The 20083-nt window shown below is 49.4% G+C and overlaps 10 protein-coding genes across 10 annotated transcripts; 3 read left to right on the forward strand and 7 right to left on the reverse strand.

Annotated features, from left to right (window-relative positions):
• On the reverse strand, positions 1–407 carry T310_9244 (uncharacterized protein; the record flags this gene model as incomplete). Its single annotated transcript, XM_013468225.1, has 1 exon — positions 1–407. A coding segment is annotated over one exon (407 nt), but the record flags the coding sequence as incomplete, so codon positions are not given.
• Positions 408–2557: 2150 nt separating this feature from the next.
• On the reverse strand, positions 2558–5690 carry T310_9245 (uncharacterized protein; the record flags this gene model as incomplete). Its single annotated transcript, XM_013468226.1, has 7 exons — positions 2558–2838; positions 3021–3648; positions 3706–4348; positions 4817–4955; positions 5080–5231; positions 5334–5511; positions 5594–5690. 7 exons carry the CDS (start codon positions 5688–5690, stop codon positions 2558–2560), a joined length of 2118 nt encoding a protein of 705 aa, XP_013323680.1.
• A 625-nt stretch (positions 5691–6315) lies between these two features.
• On the forward strand, positions 6316–7996 carry T310_9246 (uncharacterized protein; the record flags this gene model as incomplete). Its single annotated transcript, XM_013468227.1, has 5 exons — positions 6316–6396; positions 6453–6681; positions 6764–7193; positions 7246–7782; positions 7876–7996. 5 exons carry the CDS (start codon positions 6316–6318, stop codon positions 7994–7996), a joined length of 1398 nt encoding a protein of 465 aa, XP_013323681.1.
• Positions 7997–8344: 348 nt separating this feature from the next.
• T310_9247 (COX1 assembly protein Shy1) lies at positions 8345–9207 on the reverse strand (the record flags this gene model as incomplete). The annotated part of the gene is made up of 2 exons (XM_013468228.1): positions 8345–8871; positions 8961–9207. 2 exons carry the CDS (start codon positions 9205–9207, stop codon positions 8345–8347), a joined length of 774 nt encoding a protein of 257 aa, XP_013323682.1.
• A 283-nt stretch (positions 9208–9490) lies between these two features.
• On the forward strand, positions 9491–11128 carry T310_9248 (UBX domain-containing protein; the record flags this gene model as incomplete). Its single annotated transcript, XM_013468229.1, has 5 exons — positions 9491–9569; positions 9635–9684; positions 9751–9869; positions 9928–11014; positions 11084–11128. 5 exons carry the CDS (start codon positions 9491–9493, stop codon positions 11126–11128), a joined length of 1380 nt encoding a protein of 459 aa, XP_013323683.1.
• Positions 11129–11729: 601 nt separating this feature from the next.
• On the reverse strand, positions 11730–12483 carry T310_9249 (CHCH domain containing protein; the record flags this gene model as incomplete). Its single annotated transcript, XM_013468230.1, has 3 exons — positions 11730–11762; positions 11833–12076; positions 12260–12483. 3 exons carry the CDS (start codon positions 12481–12483, stop codon positions 11730–11732), a joined length of 501 nt encoding a protein of 166 aa, XP_013323684.1.
• An 843-nt stretch (positions 12484–13326) lies between these two features.
• On the reverse strand, positions 13327–14274 carry T310_9250 (Exosome-associated protein; the record flags this gene model as incomplete). Its single annotated transcript, XM_013468231.1, has 3 exons — positions 13327–13812; positions 13869–14035; positions 14094–14274. The coding sequence occupies 3 exons, from the start codon at positions 14272–14274 to the stop codon at positions 13327–13329; spliced, it is 834 nt and encodes a 277-aa protein (XP_013323685.1).
• Positions 14275–14798: 524 nt separating this feature from the next.
• T310_9251 (2-dehydropantoate 2-reductase) lies at positions 14799–16043 on the forward strand (the record flags this gene model as incomplete). The annotated part of the gene is made up of 1 exon (XM_013468232.1): positions 14799–16043. The coding sequence occupies one exon, from the start codon at positions 14799–14801 to the stop codon at positions 16041–16043; it is 1245 nt and encodes a 414-aa protein (XP_013323686.1).
• A 1163-nt stretch (positions 16044–17206) lies between these two features.
• On the reverse strand, positions 17207–18080 carry T310_9252 (uncharacterized protein; the record flags this gene model as incomplete). Its single annotated transcript, XM_013468233.1, has 2 exons — positions 17207–17840; positions 18025–18080. 2 exons carry the CDS (start codon positions 18078–18080, stop codon positions 17207–17209), a joined length of 690 nt encoding a protein of 229 aa, XP_013323687.1.
• A 488-nt stretch (positions 18081–18568) lies between these two features.
• On the reverse strand, positions 18569–19487 carry T310_9253 (uncharacterized protein; the record flags this gene model as incomplete). Its single annotated transcript, XM_013468234.1, has 2 exons — positions 18569–19407; positions 19472–19487. The coding sequence occupies 2 exons, from the start codon at positions 19485–19487 to the stop codon at positions 18569–18571; spliced, it is 855 nt and encodes a 284-aa protein (XP_013323688.1).
• Between the last annotated feature and the right edge of the window lie 596 nt (positions 19488–20083).

The raw sequence follows: 20083 nt of genomic DNA on the forward strand, positions 1-20083 counted from the left end.
TCGGCAGTTGCATCAGCAGACGGCGCTTCGCCATCTCCATCGGCCTTGGTTTCTGCTTTCCCATCTTCTTCCGTAGCAGCAGCAGCAGCAGTGTCGTCTACCATTTCCGTGTCGCCGTCCTTGTCCTTGCCCTCGTCCTCATCCTTATTCTTGCGCTCCTTCTTTGCCTTCTTCTCCTTCTTCCGTCGCTTCTTTTCATCGTCCTCCCCGTTAGCAGTAGCGGATTCATCCTGCACCGGCGGCGCTGCAACGGTCTCCTCGTTGTTTAGCGATTTTTCCTCCTTCGATTTCGACTTCTTCTGCTTGTCACTCCGCTTCGACTTCTTGCCTTCAGGCTGCTGCTGTTCGACGATGTCATCAGCATCCTCGGCAGGGTTTTGTGAACGCTTGCGTTTCTTGTCGCCCATTTTCTCTCAGCTTGTCTGCTTCTTAAGTAACTGAATCAATGAATTGAAGGAGATTTGAATAAGACAGCAACAGTGAGCAAAACTAAAAAGTAAAAACAAAAGTCCCTAATAAACACCGAATAAGAACAATAATATTAAAGCTCTGTCGTAAGATCGACTGCCCTCCAGTCGAGTACTTGACAGGAAGATGATGGCGGTGAGTGGAATTTTTGGCTTCTCTTTTTTTGAAAGGGAAATTTTGCTTGGATTCTGCCAGCCGAATGGTAGGCGGTGAGGCGGCTGCCTCTCTAGTGTGGGGACTCCGTAGTTCCCCATACCCAAGGTTCGCATCCGATAGGCGATCTCTGAATCCAGTCACGAAGGTCTACCTAATCGAGGTACTCTACACATACTACGTACACGCCAGCGTTCATTCCGTCAAAATTCTTGACAAACGCCGACCATCCTCAGAGCGACAAAGCAAGTATGGTCATATATATATCCCGTTGACCATCATAACTCTCTCCATATAATCCCTTAATCAGATGCTATCTAGCACATACGACCATAGGGTGTGGAAAACAGGGCTTCCCGTCCGCTCAGCCGTACTTAAGCCACACGCCGGCTGGTTAGTAGTTGGGTGGGTGACCACCAGCGAATCCCAGCTGTTGTATGTTTTTACTTAATTTACCCATCCAAAATCTCGCTCTTTTTTTTTCGGCAATCTCTCATCGCCTTAATGCACATGATTCCGGCTACCTTGCAATCAAAAATAATATTCGAACCTACGGAGGAAAAAGGAAGAAAATCGAATATCTACATGAGGCGCGTTGATAGGTATGGCCGGCAGCAGCTAGTGCACAGACCACCTGGCGTTGACTCTGGTCATGTGACTGCCGATTTTAGTTGGTTTCGCCCGACTAATCTGCCTAAGCACCGTCACATCGGAGAGCTCATGATGCATACATAGTCCATAATAGTCATTCTACCAACAAGAAGTATTTGAGCCGTTCTCTTGAAATTAAAAAAGTTACGATGCCCAAAAATAAGCCAGGAAGAAAAAAAAGAAAGAGAACTGCTCGAATGGAGACTCGAACTCCAGACCTCGTGATTACTAGTCACGCGCTCTACCAACTGAGCTATTCGAGCTGTTCCTGAAAAATTTTGCCGAATGTAGCAACCTATGGTCTCTTCGAAGTGTCCCAAAAAAAGTTAAGAAAAAAAAGGTTCATGCTCGAATGGCGGCTCGATTAAGATTTATGAATATCCAACAAATTGGCCCACAAAAAAAAAAGCTAAGTAAAAAAGAACACGCTGCTCAAATGGAGACTCGAACTCCAGACCTCTTGATTACTAGTCAAGCGCTCTACCAACTGAGCTATTCGAGCTGCTGTTCTTGAAAGAGACGCGAAGATATTGTCTAAAAAAAAAAGGCAAAGTCCTCGCTCATTCCTTCAGCTCTCATCCAAGCTTTCGCCCGAGTTAAGGTTTGATCGTGGTTGAGGATGTGGGAGGAAAGCATCTGGACATTGTCCGGGACAGGGTGCAGGATAAAGTTTCTGCGGTGCATTGGCCATGAGATTTAGATTCTCTCGACCGAAATGCCTGATGAAAACAAAAACATGAAAGCCGTTTATATTATTATTTCTGAGCAACATCGAAAAACTACTCCATACTTCCATTGGATATATATATATCCCTTCTTGTGTAACAAAACGTCCAACCCGACGACGCAATTCAATAGCATAGTTGAATATAACATACATATCATGCGGCGATTCTTTTCTTTTCCTTTTCCTTTTTTTTTCTTTCTTTTTTTTTTCCCTCAAAGATTCAGAATAGCCAAGACATACAAATGCTGTTGTATGTTTTTATTTTGCTAAAATTCTGATAAAATATAAAAAAATTTATTTCTTTATATGATTTCCTAGCTTTGGTCAGACGTTCCTTCTTTTTTTTTCACTTTATCCAGCTACTGTACTCTTGCATTGTCGTAGTAAGCTACCAGGATTCATCCATACACATTCCTCAATCGCGACATATCAATCGCGATAGCCCTATATACAGTGTCTAGAACAGAAATATCTACCCAAGTATTTATGGAAGCCATGCAGAGAACGCAAGTATTTATGCAAGCATTATGCAAGCCCAATTGCCGCCCAATGCCCCGTTTACCACCAAAACGACCTCTTCCAAGAACGCCTGTCGACAAAGGAACACCCGTCCCGTGCCATAATCGAATATGCATAGACGAATGAAGAATGCAATGCTATTGTTTCTCCGGTTTCCTCCCATAAATAAAGTGGAACCGAGAATAGAGATGCAGCCGTGGATTGCACAGGTCCGCTTTGACCCGTTCCATCAGCTCGCGCGTCGCTTCCGGCGTCCACTTCAATATGCGTGTGAAGACTGCCAGAGAGAACGGCTCCACGGCCTCGATCATCTGAAGGAGCTGGAACCGGCCCAGCTCCTTCAACTTTCTGTTTTTAGGCCACGTGCCCATGGGAACCTACGCGGCCGTAGGTCAGCCTGAGATTCGATACCTTGCTTCTCGCCGGAACTTGCCTACCTTGTATGTATCTTGGGTCACATCGACGAACCCTGCGTCCAGCATGCGTTGTTTGTGTGACGTACAGGCCATGAACGGCTTGCCAAAGATCTGACTGGCCTCGTTGATCTTATCCTGCCACAACTTCAAATGGACGGCCTGATCGATGGTGTCGTCATCTGAAGTCGCCTGTGTCTCATACTCCTGCAGTTCCAGCCAGCCCCCCGGCCGCAAATGATCGTAGGCCTGATTGAATAGTTTTTGCCAGTCGCCAATTGACCCCGACATGGCTCTCCCATGGATGAAGTCAAAGGCCCCACGTTGAGCAAATAGCCACTCGCTTTCCGCATCATCGACTTCAAACCGGCAATTCGGGGGTACCCAAGACGGCTGGATGGGACTCAAGTCTATGCCTATCACCTCTGCATCGGGATACTCATCTGCCAGGTCGATTGCCCATAGGCCTGTCCCCGTACCAATGTCGAGCACACATCGTGGTTCGATGGGCGCCCGAAATAGTTCCCCATCGAGTATCAGTTTGAAAATGTGGTGCCCCAGATCTAGGCGATCCTGCTCACGGTCGTCGTTGGGAAGCAAGTATTGGCCGGCGCGGTAAGAATGGTACCGACGACCATTCTCGTAGGTGTAGTTTCTTATGGAGGAGACGATAGTCGACCGTTCATTGAGGGTAGAAGTGCCGTCGCTGACGTCGCTCTATACAAGGCGGTCAACATACTCCCCGTAGAAACAGTTACTCAGAAGGATACCTACATCTACTTGGAGAGGCTCATCAACTTTTGGTGGGGAATCAGGGGCGTCCATTCTGGCACGCTTGACGCCCTTTGGCGGGCTGGGCTGCTGCAAGGGACGCGAGCGATTTCCCAGAGACTTGCCACTTCCGTCAGAATGCCGCTTTGCACGTGGTCGGACGGTATCGGCTTCAGCAATAGCATGCGATTGCTGTACACTTTGTGATAATCTCAGAGGCGGACAGTCGAGCGATGGAGGAGAGACGGTAGCCGTCTCGAGCGTGGAAGACGCCAGTGTCATATCATTGACGTGGGTCAGCCCGCCCAAGAGCAGCACCCAGACAGCGAAGAAAAGGGAGAACAGGAGAGAGAGAATTGAGTTTCTTGCCAGAGACTGATCCTTGGAAAGCTCGCTACCATCCTGCATTCGGTTCACCTTGCCGGACCCGACAGACGGCCTCGCTCCACCGGGCTGCAGCGAACCGGGCGGGCCATTGGTGGCAGCGTGAGGGGGTGTTGCACGGCGGGTCGTGTCCGAAGCACCGGATCCTCTGCAGACGCTAGCAGGGTTTATGACTCGAATGCTGCCTCTTTGGGGATGAATTGGCGAGAGTGGAGTAGTCTCTCGTGCTGCACAATCCAGACTCCAGAAGTAAGGATTCGATCTGAAAAGGTTGATTCTTAGCTCCGCTCAGCTGGCGCAAGCAGACTTGGAAACTTCCTTTTCCCCGGCTTTTTTAGATAAGCAATTCATGACAGGATCTAACAGCCATGACTAATGCTTGTGTTATGTCTGTTCTAATGGCTCATTTAGATCGTTTTCATTCGTTCTTTCTCTATTCTATTTAAACAGTAACGACAATGTCACTCTACAAGATATATCAGGTCGAGCAGCAGATGACTTTATGCACTTTAGTCACAGTCCTACTGGAAATAACCTCACGTTTGAAACTTGGTGTACAGTAATTGATGATACGTGACCAAAAAAAAAAGGAAAAGAAAATCATACACGGGCAGGCGCTTCATGACCAGTTCAACAACAAAAAGACCTTCTAGATGCGAACAATCATAAACTTGTAACCTTCAATCAGAAAACAAGGATCTTCAAGCCTTTCCCTTTCGTAACGCCGTACCGTTCCCGGAATTCCGGTCGTGTCAGAAGTTGCAGCAACGGGAAGTGCGTCTCTTTCATGTCAAAGATGCCGCGCTTCTTCTGGTCGATATGGGACCCGTCAATGACGATGCGTTCCAGCTCCTGCGTTTTGAGGGTTCCTGGAGAATGAAAAATGAAAAAGATCTAGGTTAGCCATATGAAAATCTTCCGTGAAATGAACAGTTCATATGTGCATATATGCATAGAAATGTTAGTGCTAGACAAACACAAAGAATGGCTCACCTGACTCGATCAAATCGATTATTCGCATAGGAGTTCCAACTCCGATGTTGACTCGAGCCCGTTTAAGAAATTGCTTGGCTTCGTCGAGTTTGATGTGCTTAGCAAACAGTTTGGCGACAATGGCTTCCTTGTTTTGGAATGACTGTAGTGCGCTGGGAATTGTCAGTGACGAAATTTGACGGGGATAATGACAGTAAAGAAAGAAGAGGACAAAACAAGTCCATCAGACTGTATCGAAAAAATGAACCACTTACCGCACAAGGTCGGCTGCTCGAAGGCCTGCCGAAGTCACGACAAGCGTATGCGGACACCCTTTCTCTTCAGAAGCCTTCGACAAACCGGCACCTTGCTCGGGACTGAATGCTTTCAGAAAAGCTGGCAATTGAGCCAGAGTCCGTGATTCGAATGATGTAGTATCAAGGAATGCTTGCTCTATAGCCCGCCAGTTAGTTTTCTATTCCACTGCCGGAACACAATATAGCTAAATCATTTCTAATAAACAAACATGACTCACCTGGAACACTCAGATCATTCAACTCTACCGCCGTCAAGTCTTTGTTATGTCTCTTGGCCTTTTGCATAACATGATCCGCCAACAAGCGACCATCCATCTTGCTGATCGACTCGTCGATGCCGTCTTTTCCTTCTCGCTCTTTCACGACTACCTCCTCTGGTTTCTGCTTCGGCCTCTGCTTGGGCTTCTGCTTCTGCTTGTTCTTCTTCTTATCCTTATTCTTATTGTATTTGTCCTTATTGCGCTTTCTCTTCTTCGCGCTTGGTCCTTCAGCATCATTGGTCGTCTTGTCTGTCGACGCGGCTTCAGACTTGGAAGACTCCTCCACTTCCTGTCTCTTCCGCTTTTTGTTCGCCTTTTTGGCGGGCAGTGTAGAAGATGGTGCCGAAGGCTTTTCGGCCATGTTTAAAAATCCTCCAGAATTTGAGAGGGCAAATATTCAGGTTACTTTGATAGCCTATGTTACGCTGTTTCAATGGTCAAGAAATTTTGAGCATCTGCTTAGTCATCATATCTTATCGATAGGCGCATTACCGTTTCCGGCAACGCCTAGCAGCTCCACCCGCAGCGCGTGCCTTGGAAGCTAAACACTGTTTTGAATGAAGTCACATCAATCACCCCACGAGGCGTACTGGCGACGTGGGTCTCGGACTTATGTTTCCTGTCGTATACACCCACACGTTCATTATTCGCTTGCTTTGAAGCAATTGTTTCGCGTCCCAATGTCGACCCCTAAATCCAGCGACAGGCCCTCGCCGCCGGGCAGTGGAGGGGGTGGTGATCGAGACACAACGGTTACAACAGTAAGTAACGAGAACAATTTTACCTGATGAACTGGCTGACCGATTGAATCCAGCAGCTGGCAGCTATGCCTAGAGATCCGGTCACTCCCGGCCGCTTTACGACACTAACTCCCACTGCCATTCGTTCAGCAGCCAGGCGGACACCTCGTGGAGGAGCGCCTTCGACCCCCTTTGGACTTCGGGCTATTCAGCGACGAGCTGCCAACACTCCTGGACGAGACCGACGGCGAAGTGGTCGCGTGCAGAGGGAGACACCATTTGACATATTGAAAAATCTCGGGAAAGGTGACTACTCAATGCTGTTCCGGTCATTCGATCCGCTGGGAACGACGCAGGACATTGCGACTGACCTTAACATCTTGAATAGCACTGGCTCCCATATCGAAGCCGATCAGTTCGTCTCCTGAAGAGGAACCCCCACCACCGAAAAGAGATGAGATTGACGAGCTCGATAATGAACCTGTTCCGGAGCGGCCACGTCTCTCGCTTCCAATCGACGAGGACACTGGAGAGATCGAGGAGGGCAGCCCTGAACCGCCCCCCCGGCTCTCCTTGGCATTCGATGAGGAAGATATCACACAGAGATCTGTCGAATATCCACGGAGAGCAATGAGTGAACAAGATCGAGCAAGACTATCGAGAATGAGCTTCGGGGACGTCAGACTGAGCGAGAATTTTGGTGACTTGAGCAGGCTTGATGGTGCCTCGGAAACTGGTGATGTTACGACACTACAGCAGGGCAACGATGAGGAGGCACAGGATGATACGACTCTTGGCCAAGGGGCTTTCGACGCAGGGTACGTAAAGACATTGCTACTACCTAGACTAATCGCGCTGATAAAGTTCAAGAGGAGAAACCGAGGATCTCGGACGGTTTAATCTGGAATTCAATTTCCCATCTCCCAGTGGTCAAGGCGCGGCTGAACCTGACCTCGCGCTCGCCAATGATGACGAGGACTTCATGCTCAACACGGCCGATGCGCAACCCGACGCTGGCTTCCCATCATCTGATGATGACGCTGCGGCTGCTGGGGACTTTGGGCTCGACGTTGACGTCCCCGATCAAGTATCAGACGCTGGAACTCCTGGAATCATTGGAGGCGGGCTACGGGATGAACCTCTCCCAGTGGGTCGAAAGCAGAAGAAGCTTTCACGACATGGTATCCCAGTTCCGAACCTCCCTTCCGGAGTAGTGAAAAGGTTGGCCATGCGATTCGCCAGGACCGGCTCGGGAGCCAAAACAAAGATCAGCAAAGAGGCACTGGCTGCCATCGAGCAGGCATCGGAATGGTTCTTTGAACAAGCAAGTGAAGACCTTGCAACGTACGCCAAGCATGCAGGGCGCAAGACCATCGACGAAAGTGATGTGATGACCCTGATGCGAAGGTCAGAACCCCCGAATCCCCATCAAAGCCTTTTTGCTAAGCAGTTGCAACAGGCAACGGCACATTAACAGCTCAAACACTGTATTCTCCCTAGCTCAAAAACATCTCCCAAAGGAACTGTTGCAGGATATGCGACTTTCATTGCCCCCTTAACGCCTACATCCCTAAGTCTTAAGTCTGTGAATGTCGCTAAATGGAGTTGGAATGCACCATGATATACATATATACGCACTACCACTGTCTACTTTGCCTGACTCTTCGAAGCGCCTCGTTCGGACGCTTCCGGACAACCATCCATAGCATGACTGATGTCGCCAGTGACAGCCCGTACCTGGTCACAGTGTGAGTAACAATTAATTCAGGTCTATGAATCATGCTGATGGGGCATAGGTAAATCGACTGCGTTGCACAACGTACCAGGTAAAGATGTACTGGAGGTGGTTGTTTCTCAAGTTGACTTTGGGAGGGCGACCGATAGGTATCCCTTTCTCCTGTCGGTCGTAAGTCTCCACCAAATCGGGTACTACAGCATTCGATCAGCTCAATCGCATGTATTCTAAGAATCAAGAAGACCCACCCATTGTCTCTTCAATCAAGACGGGTTGGCTCCCAGTTAGTTCTGCCATCTGGTTCACATCTGGGAAGTAGAATTTTCCTTCTTCGGGCTTGTTTTCTGGAGTGAACATATTCTTCTTCATCGGTTCCCGCAACAAGCCCTCGACGACGACCTCACCCTTTGGCACGCCAAGAGGTCTGTCCTTTTGGTCCTGTAGCTTCCTAGAGATCCAGCCTCTGTTGACAAGCACCGTACTTTCCCCTTGACCTCTCTCCAGTGGTGTGATCACCATGAACCCTTCCTCGCCCTCGTGCATGCGCGGGCCGATAAGCATCTCCTGATCATGCCGGAAATGGCCTTTGGCGTAAACACGACGGTAGTCAAATTCCGATATTACGTCCGGATCGATTTTGGGAGGGAGCGGAAGGGGAGGGCGCACAAGCCGATCCTCGAGTTTTGCGATCAATTTGGTCTTCCAGTCCAGACGCTGCACTTGCCAGGTGCCCAAGATGAATGCAGTAACCGGGATCAGTGCTATTCGATTGATAATAATTAGCCACTATACTGGGATAATCGAACGAAAGTAGGCCGGATAATTTGGGGTAATTTTGCCAAGTGCGTACCCAGAATGATCAAGCCGGGTCCATGCCTTTTCCCTACGCGCACAATCTGCGCGGGCTGGTCGATGGGTGAAACCCATTGGGGGTCGTCTGCTAGTTGTCGGCCGCTATTGAAGCGTATCTGCTGTCTGCGACATTTCGCGCATACTGAGTCGGGAATGGGTGAAGATCGAGGTGTATTCCGCAGAAGCCGTGATGACCGCGAGAAGGCGGACGCGGCCCTATAGAGACCGGAAAATGGAGAATTCATGTCGAACTGATAGCTGGAAAGTGAGGAAGCATGAAACGAGTGGCAGAGACTGTTTATTACCACAGACTCGGGAGCATTACAGGGCGATTGTGAGCCATTGAGGGAATCCCTAACAATAATAATTTGCAACCGCGCAGAATTCACGCTCCGGAGAACGGAAAGAAGGTGTGGCCCGTGCACGATAGCTGCAGTTCACATGCGCCGCGGAGCCCAGGCGGATGCTCTGCTGTCATCAACCACACGCCCATGCCAGATTGTTTCACATGAAAATGAGGTCTTCATGATGTTTTACGAAGGGGATCTCCAGAGCGGTATTACGCTTGCTGTCCAGGAAGCAAAGTCCGTGATTTGCTTCGTTCGAGGTTCGTACTTAATCGAGGCCCCGCTCTGTACAATATCGCTCTAACGCAGGATGATGCCCCGACAGACGATGCTCAGGAAAGTGCTCAGTGGGAGAAGGAATATTTTGATGATGAGGTATGAGTCGCCTCTGCGTCTTATTGAGAGTGTATCCGGGACAAGACAAGCCAACCGATTCAACAGATCGCTCAACTAGTCAAAGACAATGCCGTTACTCTTCGGTTGACAGCAGGCACCCAGGAAGCTGGCTTCCTGACGTCCATTTGTCCGATTAATACATTTCCAACGGTAGTGGTGATAAAGTATGATTAACCGTCAATTTCTCTCTATGGTCATATGACAACTAACAGGCTGCGGTAGAAATGGGATGATCCAGGAGTATATTATTGCGGGCACTCCGAAGGATGACTTTCAGAAACGTCTGAAGGCTGTACTCGTACCGAACACATCTAATCCGACAGCTCCAGTCCAGTCGACACCTCAGAATGCGGCAGCAAACACGACCAGTCCTCCTGCAGACACCTCGAACGTTCCGCCTGCGTCCAACCCACCAGCTCAGCCAGACCGCCATACGCGACCACAAGCGCAAGACACAGAAAGGAGGAATAGAGAAAGTATCCGTGCCGGGAAACGACCAGTGGAAGCATCTCAGGAGTCTGAGTCCGTCGCAGATCGGTCAAAGCGAGATCTGCAGGAGTGGAGGGAGCAACAACGGAAGCTGGAGCAGCAGCGAAAGGAGGAACGGGAACGAATCCGCAACCAGATCAAGCAAGACAGGGAGGAGCGGAAGCGCAGAGAGGCTGAAGAGAAGGCTAGGGCTACTCATGGAGTGACACAAGCGTCTGGGTCGTCTCCGGCCAAACCGCAACAATACCGTCTCCAAGTCCGACTGTTCGACGGCAGCTCCGTGCGAACGAGTTTCCCTCCTTCGGCCACTGTCCGCGGCGACGTGCGTCCTTGGCTCGACGAGCAGCGGTCCGATGGCAACCAGCCGTACACCCTCAAACATGTGCTGACGCCTCTTCCCAGCCATACGATCTCTGTCGCCGAGGAAGAGCGGACGCTGGAAGAGCTGGGCCTGGGCCCGACTGCCAACCTCGTCATGGTTCCCGTGCACTCCTACACTGAGGCCTACTCATCTTCTTCCAGCTCCAGCCTCCCTGTCCGGGCCATCTCCGCGGGGTACAGTCTCGTTTCCGCTGTCGTTGGGACGGTAGCAGGGCTGGTTGGGTCATTTCTTGGATACGGCCCAGCAGGCACAACTTCTGCAGCAAGCAGCAGTAACACTCCTGTCAGTAGTAGTAATAATAACAACAGCTCTCAACAACTCGTAAACAACACCAAACCACCCCGACCCGCTGCTGCGTCATCGCGAGGGATCAACATCCGGACATTGAGAGACCAGAGGGAAGAGCATGACAACAACCAATTCTACAATGGGAATCAGGTAATTACCCCTTTTCCTTCTCCCTTCTCTATCCATCATCTTTCATCTGTTTACTAACTCCTAAAACAGCTCAATTTCGAGCCTCGAAGAGACGATGATCGGAAGAACGATTGACCCTGACGTAATCATACATTATCTACCTAACCTTCTATCTAGAAGGGCGGCGGCGTCGTTGCTACCCTGCTAGTCCTCGTATTTCTCTGGCGTATTACTGATATGTATTCCTCGTACTTCCTTTCTTTGCTGTAAAACTACCGACAAGTTGAATCGTCCATTCATACGCTTATAAAAGGGGGAGGTCAAATATGAGAGGAGTATCTCTGTATTATCTGTTTTTCTTCTTTTTTTTCTATTCTGTCACTTTTGTTCCTTTCTTTCTCTTTTCTTGTCTTATAGCTTGTATTTAGAGAGGAGACGCGTGATGTAGTAGGAGCGAATCACATGCGTCAACAGCAACCAGGTTGCTTGCTTGCTAAATTTACAACAAAAAATAATTGGTACATGATGGGTCTCATCGATCACATGACATGCAAATGCAAATCAAATGGATGGTGTAAATAAGACATGATCCATTTCCATTACCCAAAACCCAAAGAAAGGTTCCAGGTTAGGAGGCGCTTGAATTGAAAGAATTCAGATCAGAGTTCCCGCCATTTTATTGTAATAAACGAAATCAGAGACAGACAGATAAGATGGATGGATGGATGGAAACAGCTTAGTACTGCTTGGCAGCCGCCTGGCAAGCTTTCTGTATTTTCGGGCGTTGTTAGCATCCATTACTTCCTGTCGAAAGAAGGGAGAAACATTGTTCAACATACCAGCTGGTCCAGGTACCATCCACAAATGGTCAGGTTGCCCTGGTTGTCATCCATGCACTTGCGGAAGTTTCGCACATCCGTCTCACAGGCAGAGTTCTCCCAGGCGTTGCTCTGGTAGAGGTTGCTGTCCATAGGCTGAGCCTGGGGAGCAGGAGCCTGTTGAGTCTCAGCAGGGGCGCTGCTGGAGCCACCAGTGAAGAGGCTGCCGATGGCGTGGCCGATGGAGGAACCAACTGCGACACCACTGTACGTTTTGTCAGCTTATGTTCCCATTCCAACTAAGCCGATGTCGAGTATATCCGGTGCCCTCAAGCTGAATATGCGTATGTGGCGAAAATACAGATTCTTTTGTCGTTGCCGATTCAAAGCTCGAGGCACATCCTTCATCCTCCACATCGAGACTGAAATAGAAAACGGGCGCACTTACGCAGCGGTCGAAGCCATCTGGGCGAACAGGCCGGGGCCAGAGCTCTGCTGCTGAGCAGGAGCCGCAGGAGGCGCCTGCGGCTGGGCAGCCGGCGCAGGAGGGTGAGCAGCAGTCGAGTGAGGCTGCTGGTGTTGCGTCTGAGGAGCAGCGGGTTTGGCGGGAGCAGCAGTTGGTCTGGTAGGAGCGCTCGCTGGGGTGGCGGCACCACGGCGTTGACGAGGCATTTTAGATGAAAATGTGGTTGTTTTTTTCAGCGATGGAAAAGACAGATGCGATTCAGATGCGATCGGATAGTGCACGTAGCGCAGCGAGGGGATTGATCGTTGGAAGAGAGAAAGAGTGTGAGATGGTCTCGATGAGAAGTTGAAGTAGTAAAAGTAGGCCAGTCATTGGAGAGAAGAAGCTCGAAAGTCGGAGTTTGGCTCGCAAAGCCCCGATGCGCCTCCGGGTTGGACCGAGGCGAGGCGAATGCCGCAGACGGCCGTGCTGATTGGTCGGGGCCGCGAACCCTCCCGGCTTTAAGGATAGTTCCAGCTATGGACAGAACATGCGATCTGTTATGATATGATTCATCCCATAAGATCTAGTAAAATCCTAAGAAGAAGGTTCTCGATAAATCTATTCTTTGTATTTTATCTATGTGTGAAGTAAAGTGTGATGTGAAGGTCAGTACAGAAAAATTCCCAATCAGATATGTCGCTTGGGAATCATCTGGCATAAACTATCAAAGCCATCGAAATCAGGCAGTCAGAATGACTCAAAAGTATAATGATGGATAAGAGGAAAACCCGTTCCCAATCTTTTTTCCTCTGCTATTGATAACAACCCAGAAGTAGACACTAAACATGTAACTCCTTTCCCCAAACGCCACTTAGCCGCCAACGCATTTGAACGTCATATGAAGAATGAAGAACTGGAACATCATGAACCGTAAATATACAGCATTAGAAGAAAGACCGTCAGCGAACGACAGCGAAGGATTCGAGACTCCTACTACGGGAGTTTCCAAAAGCCATAATGGCATTAGAAGGCAGAGATGGTGAAAAACGGCCAACGACTAGGGGTGGTCATCCGGCTGCTCTTTTCTCCTTTGCGGCTTGAAGCTTCTTCTTCTTCTTCTTAGCTTTCTTCTTCTCCTTCTTCATCTTTCGCGCCTTCTTGGCCTCGTCTTTAGATTCCGTCTGCGCGCCCTGCGCGCCCTGAGCTTGCTGTTTGAGCTTTCGTAGTGCTTTTTCAGCTTTGGCCTGTTCCCGTCTTTCCTTGGCCTTTGCTTTTGCGGATTTATGAGGTATAGATGGCTCAGCTTGTTTCGTTGCTCGTTCGCCATGCGCTGTTGCTTCTTCGCTATCATCAGAATTGCTCGCCGACTCAGAATCGGAGCTCGAGTCAGAGTCGGAGTCGGAGTCAGAACTACTCTCAGATGATTTTTGCTCTTGACGTTCTTGTGTATTGGTCGCGCTTTTCTTGGCTAACATCGCCGCTCGCATCTGGGCCATTGCCTTTTCCTTTGCTTCTTTTTCGGCGCGCTCTAGATCGTGTTTATCGTTTCCAGCCTGGGCGAGAATTAACAATTTAAAGACTATCATGAGCAGAACTGATGTCAACTTACAAGGCCATGTTTGATAAAACGACCGGCAGCCTGTTTATCCAGAGTCATGGTCCGTTTCTCAGGCTCCGTCTCTAATGCTTTGATCTTCTCGAAGTATTGCCTCACTCTAGTTAGTTCCCTAAACACGGCGTGCTCTCTAGCATTGACACCATGGAGACGCAAGTAGCCTATTAGTGTATTAGCAACAAAAGTCCTCAGGAAAGAAATCAAGCTGTGATCACATACAAAAAAGCAGAGACTCCAAGGTGTACGTGAGGAGCACGTGCAGTTTGGCTTTGTCAAGCAGCGGTAGTTTGCTTGACGTATCGGCCAGGGATCTCTCCAAGAGGGGCTGCAAAACCTCCTCCAGGTCATCGACATTGTCCTCAAGCCGCTCAACAAGCGGCATCAGGTCAGCAACCTCCATCGTACATTGGTTGTGTGGAGAAATAGCAAGAACGCGCTGTGCCGCGAACTTTTTTTCTGACGGATTTTGCCCGCAGGCGGTGAGTGGGTAGTTTGGCGGAGTTCGCGGTTGGAATCAACTTACGTCAGTCGTGAAAGTATTATCGCAGGTAAATACACAGCACACGACAAGCGTCAACATTGCCCCTTCTACGGCTGTGACTGAAAAGAAGGACCAATCACATTTTCTGCCCCATCATCCCATGCTATTTTGTTCCTGAGCTCTCCAGGAGTCTCATTGGCTGCTCATAATGAGAGCCTGAGGCCAATACTCAGCCCTCATCCGTCCTGAAGGTTTTATACAGCTTTTCTGGGGGATTCATCATTCAATCTTTCAAAGTGTCTGGCAAACTATTGCACCGTCCGCTATTGCGGATTGGACTGATATTCCAGTCCGCACCGCAAACATGTCACGCTCCTAGCCCCGACGTTGGCCGCTGGGCCACATGCCGATGCTTCTCGAGCGGGCCGAGTCGGAGAACGTGGATGCAAGATGTCGAAGAGATATCAAGGGAAACGGACAAGCGTCGCCTGTCTGGTCGAATTCATATTTTAGGATTGGGAAACGTCGGTACCTTTGTGGCACATTCACTGGCGGCTCGAAAATCCCCACCCCCAATTACGCTCCTTCTACATAACCCGGGACTTTATGCGGATTGGCTGGCAAGAAAAAGATGCCTGTCTATCAACACGAACGGGCTCGACGATATAAAGACGGGCTTCGATATCAACGTTCTGAACGACCGGACGTGGTACTCGTTACCGTATTGGAAGCCAAACGGCGAAGCGCATGATGATGTGGTCGATGCCGATGGGAAGCTTCATATCGAGGATGTTCACGAGGACTTGCGTCAGTCTCAGGAAGACGATGAGAAGATTGAATGTTTGATCGTGGCGGTCAAGGCCCAGCAGACGGTGACGGCTCTGAAATCCGTCAGCCACCGTCTGACGCCAGAATCGACCGTGCTTCTACTCCAGAACGGCATGGGAACGGTTGAGGAGCTCAATGAGAAGGTTTTCCCAGACCCGCACCGACGGCCTCATTACATGATGGGTCTTATTTCACATGGTCTAGCACGACAGGAACCTTTCCGGGTCTCTCACACAGGGGTGGGGACAACCATTCTCAGTCCTCTGCCGGCGGGGGGTCGTCTCAAAGCCGGCGAAGAGAAGGATGAGGATTGGGCGCCATCCACAAAATATCTCCTCCGAACATTGACTCTCACGCCGCCCCTTGTGGCCGTCGCAGAGACGCCGACAGCATTACTCCAGTACCAGCTGGAGAAGTTGGCCATGAACTGCGTGATCAACCCCCTCACTGTGCTTCTCGACTGCGAGAACGGCGAACTCCTCTACAACTACAACATCACCCGCGTGATGCGTCTGCTCCTCATCGAGATCTCTACCGTAATCTGCGCCCTGCCTGAGTTGCAGGGTGTTCCGGGTATCAACTCCCGCTTTTCGCCGGAACGATTGCGAAATATGGCGGTGCATCTGGCCAACAAGACGGCAAAGAACACCAGTTCGATGCTCCAGGATGTCCGGCGGGGCCAAAAGACGGAGATTGAGTACATGAACGGGTACATCGTTCGCCGAGGGGAGGAATTGGGGATCAGGTGTGCGTTGAACTACCTGATCATGCAGATGGTCATTGGAAAAAGTGACATTCTGACACAGAGAAATGCCGGGGCTATTCCGCTGGATCTGTCGCATCTGGAGGAGGAGGATTGATCGGATCAGGATCTTTTTTTTTTCACTTTTCCCTGTACTTTTAGGTCACTGTACAGCGTTTCATTTTCTTTTTTCCTTTTTAAAACGGTGAATTTTATTTAAAACCACACCCAATTTAGTGGTAGCCTGGCAATAAACTCATCTCCCACTCTCGCCAGAAGACGGCAGAGAATAGGAAAAAAAATATGACATACAAGGCCTACCTCCCTAATTAGTCCGTAGCATCATCCCTCATATTCGTCGTAGCTTGCTCGCACAGCCGTTTAATCTGCTTCCACCGTCGTATCAACGTGTTGACTTTCGTCTTAACCTTATCATCATCCTCCTTCTCAAGCATTTTCTCCAAGATGTCAATGGTCACGTCAGCCTCCTTCACATATGTCCCTATCCAGCGACGGATGACCGCGTTCGTCTTCTTTGGGTTGGGAATGGAATGACCCCATCCCAGGACGTAGTTTCGCCCAGTCCCTCCGCGACATGTATTTCAAGCAGGCGGCGACTTCGGTGCGGAAGCATGGGCCGGTGGAGCTCGTAACTTGGTAGTTTCTGTAGAACAGGATGGCTAGATTAGAAACAGAACGTGTAACGAAAGGAAAATATAGAAAGAAACCAGAGAAGGGGAAAAAATTGGCAAGGATGTTGTCTCATGAGTATCAAGGTGAGAGGTGCGGATGATGATGACTTCAATGACAAGATGGGAAGTTTTCATATCATGAGGGAGAAAGCAGTTACGCAAAAAACCTCGCTATACAGTACATACCCGTAATACTGATGGAGTCTCAGCTCCTCTTTCTCTGATGTGGTCAGATCCCGGAAGATGATATCGTCCAAATAGATCGCATCTGACTCGTTTTCGTCCAGGAAGAAGCCGTCTACATCTTCTGTTAATTCATATCGCTCAGCTTAAAACAGTCCAAGAGAGTCGAGAGCTCACATTCAATCAAGAGGAAATCGTTAGGATGAGGTCCGTAACTCATGTATATCTCTTCCCCTTTTTCTAGATCACTCATTCTGTCAGCCGAAATCCCCACATATGTGTATGGTACACAAGAAAGTACCGTAGCGTCGAGTAGCTTTGAAGGTATATCTCTCTCCATCAAAGTTCACATCACATTGCTGGAAAAGAAAGAACGTCAGATGTTGGTGTGATAATAGGGAAACTCTTAAGAGTCATTACTGACTGCATCATCCGTATGGTTGAAGTAGTCTGCAAACGGCACCAATGCCATTGCATCATTTGAGTCTTCCGGCGGTTCTTCTCCTGGCATGAGGTAGTAGAAACTTCTCGTGTTCACAATCAGCCAGTAATACGAGTATGTCTCCCAGTCGGTATCCGGAAAGACAGCAGTAACGCTTCTCCAGGCATCCTGCAGTCTCTTCTCTTGTTGCGCGAGGAGATTCTGGTGCTTGGTTTCATACTCGTGCTCGACGGGCTTCTTCCGGATGGAATTCCACAGCCCTGAAGCTGAAGGGGGCAAAGCTATCGGGTTTGATGAATTGCTCTGGAACTTGGAATTTGACACTCGGAGTCTCTCTGGCCATAGGATGGGCATTCCCTCCTCAAAGTCTTGACGACTAGGCCATACAGCTCGCCAAAGGTCATACTTCTTCAGGAGCTCAGGGTCACCATGCGTGAGGAATGCAGCAATGAGCCCATGGACCGAGATGCCATTTAAGAATTTGTTGACAAAAGACGGAGGGATGCAGTCAATAGTCAACATTGCCTCCCGGGGAACTGCCACCATGATCTCGTCCTCCTTTTCGTAGGGTCTCAAATCAGTGTCCACGAATGCCAAACTCCAACAGGTCAATGGTCAATTCTCGTACTTCGATTGTCCTCAAAGCCACCATTCCTATACCCCGTCCCGGGAACCTTGCGGGTGCGACACCGTTGATTTCGACGCCTTGAGAAATCGCCCACCGCATGAACGCAGCATGCTCTTCTCCAGGCAAGTTATCAGTTGCCATCTCGACTGCTTACTTTCTTTCTGCAAGTTCGTAATAATTCTTGGATCCGGAAACGAAGAAAACAGCCATTGTAGGTACAGAAATATGAAATGGTGGGGTATCTAAGTGATTAGAAGGATCGAATGGCAGTAAACCTATTTCTCCTTGTAGATTCGTTGTTTCATTCTTCTTCGCAGGCCAAACCGCGGCCAGATGTCATCTCTCAGCCTCTCTTTCCAACATCAACTGTTCATATTACCAGGCCAGGTCGGAACTCGAAGAGTCCAGAATGGCGGGGTTAAGCCCTAAGCTGCAGCAGGCCCCGGCACGTGCTCCGCCGAGCCACGTGAAGCCGAGAAGGAATACGAAAAGGGAGTCTTATCAATCATATCAGCCAGCTTCTACCCAAGAACTCTGCGTGTCAAGGTTGAAGAAGATGGAGGGTTAGCAATTTGGTCGCCAGCACTTTTAGAGGCACAGAGTAAAGACATCATCAATGACAATTTGCTACGACACCAATGGATACCATATCAAACTTGTATATCTTCACACCTTGAGCGTTTTTTTTTTCCTGGGTATTATTCTGGCCCATCTTTCTCGGTGTACGCTTCTTGCATATGCGATTGCTTATCACTAGCTTTCGCATTAATGTTACCATTTCTCTCCCCATCACTCTTCATCGACTCATCCAAAGCATCGGCGACCATCTCAAACTCCTCCCACCTCTCCTTCTCTTTCGGGTGCAATGATGCTGGAAAAAACGTCTCTCTCATACTCCTCCCCACACGGGGATACGCCTTCTCAACTGCGAACAGCGTGTCCATGACTTTAGGTTCCGCTATGACAGCTTCAAAGACCAATGGCACGCCGAAGTCTTTCGGGGTCCGCCTGGCGCCTGCGACGAAGATGTTCTGGAGCATTCCTATCCCACCCACTGCAAGCAGGAACCAAGTGTTTTGGTGCAGGCTTGCGGCGGTGATAAGGAGCAAGATCCACAGCGCCGCGAGCACGATTAAAGCAAACCTAGTCTGAGACGACGCAGAATTACCCAGAGTGACAGGACCGGTAGCCAGGTCCTCAAAATCGAGACCCTTGTTGTCACCAATGATCACAATTGCATGCTGACTGCCGTTGCCTTTGGTCAGAACCACCGTTTTTTCGGTGTTGTGGCGACATGCCCATTTCTCACGCTTCCACTGCGCGAGGGCGCCAGTAGCGAAAGACAGCACAATCCCACTGGCAGTGACCAGCAAAATTCCCCAGTCGCCGTACACACCGCACGGGATGGCCGCAATACCGAGCTGGACAATACTCGTGGCGAATCCTATCATGTAAATCCAATCACAGTCCGGTAGCGGCATCAATCTGTTTTCGCCGACGGCGGACACGACGGTGGTAACGGCGTAGGCGACCCATCCTAGATAGGTAGGTACAGTACATCAACATTCGTCTTCTAAAATACGCATTTGGCTGAAACACACCAAACGAGAAAGCCATCGGCGTCACGGGTGAACCAGAGACTTGGGCGAGCGCTCTGGCCACAACATCGCCGCCAAGAATGAGCAGTACTGAGAACACATCGCTCACTGGGCGGAGAATTCGACGGCGAAATGTGCCAGCTAAGGGGACAGGTTAAGGAATAATCAGGTCATAATGCACAATCGCACCCACTAATTTATATGGCAGGGTCTTCCAATTAAGAAATAGGAAATACAGTTATATGTTAGAATCCTAGTAAATAATGCTGATAGAAGCAGGATTAGGAAAAACCAAAAAGCCACAGCAAAAAAAAAGGGATAGAGTAGGTGAAAGACTAACAATAGTGTGGAGAAATATAGAATCAAGAAAAATAAATCAGGATAATGGAGAACATTGATAAAATTCGCAGGGCCACCATGAGATTTATACAGTGGACATGATATCGACTGATGGCACTATTCCCAAATAGGCAGGCACGCTAAACCGGGGACAGAAATCCGGCCTCATGGAGCCCAGTGATCCAGTCAGTGTACGGAGTCCATCGGAGCTGGACCATCCGTTATCAGTCACGCTGCTCGCATTGCAGCGTCATGCACACCTTTCATTTCCATCCA

Source organism: Rasamsonia emersonii, assembly GCF_000968595.1.
Source record: "Rasamsonia emersonii CBS 393.64 chromosome Unknown ctg1118621762051, whole genome shotgun sequence".
Classification (NCBI taxonomy): domain Eukaryota; kingdom Fungi; phylum Ascomycota; class Eurotiomycetes; order Eurotiales; family Trichocomaceae; genus Rasamsonia; species Rasamsonia emersonii.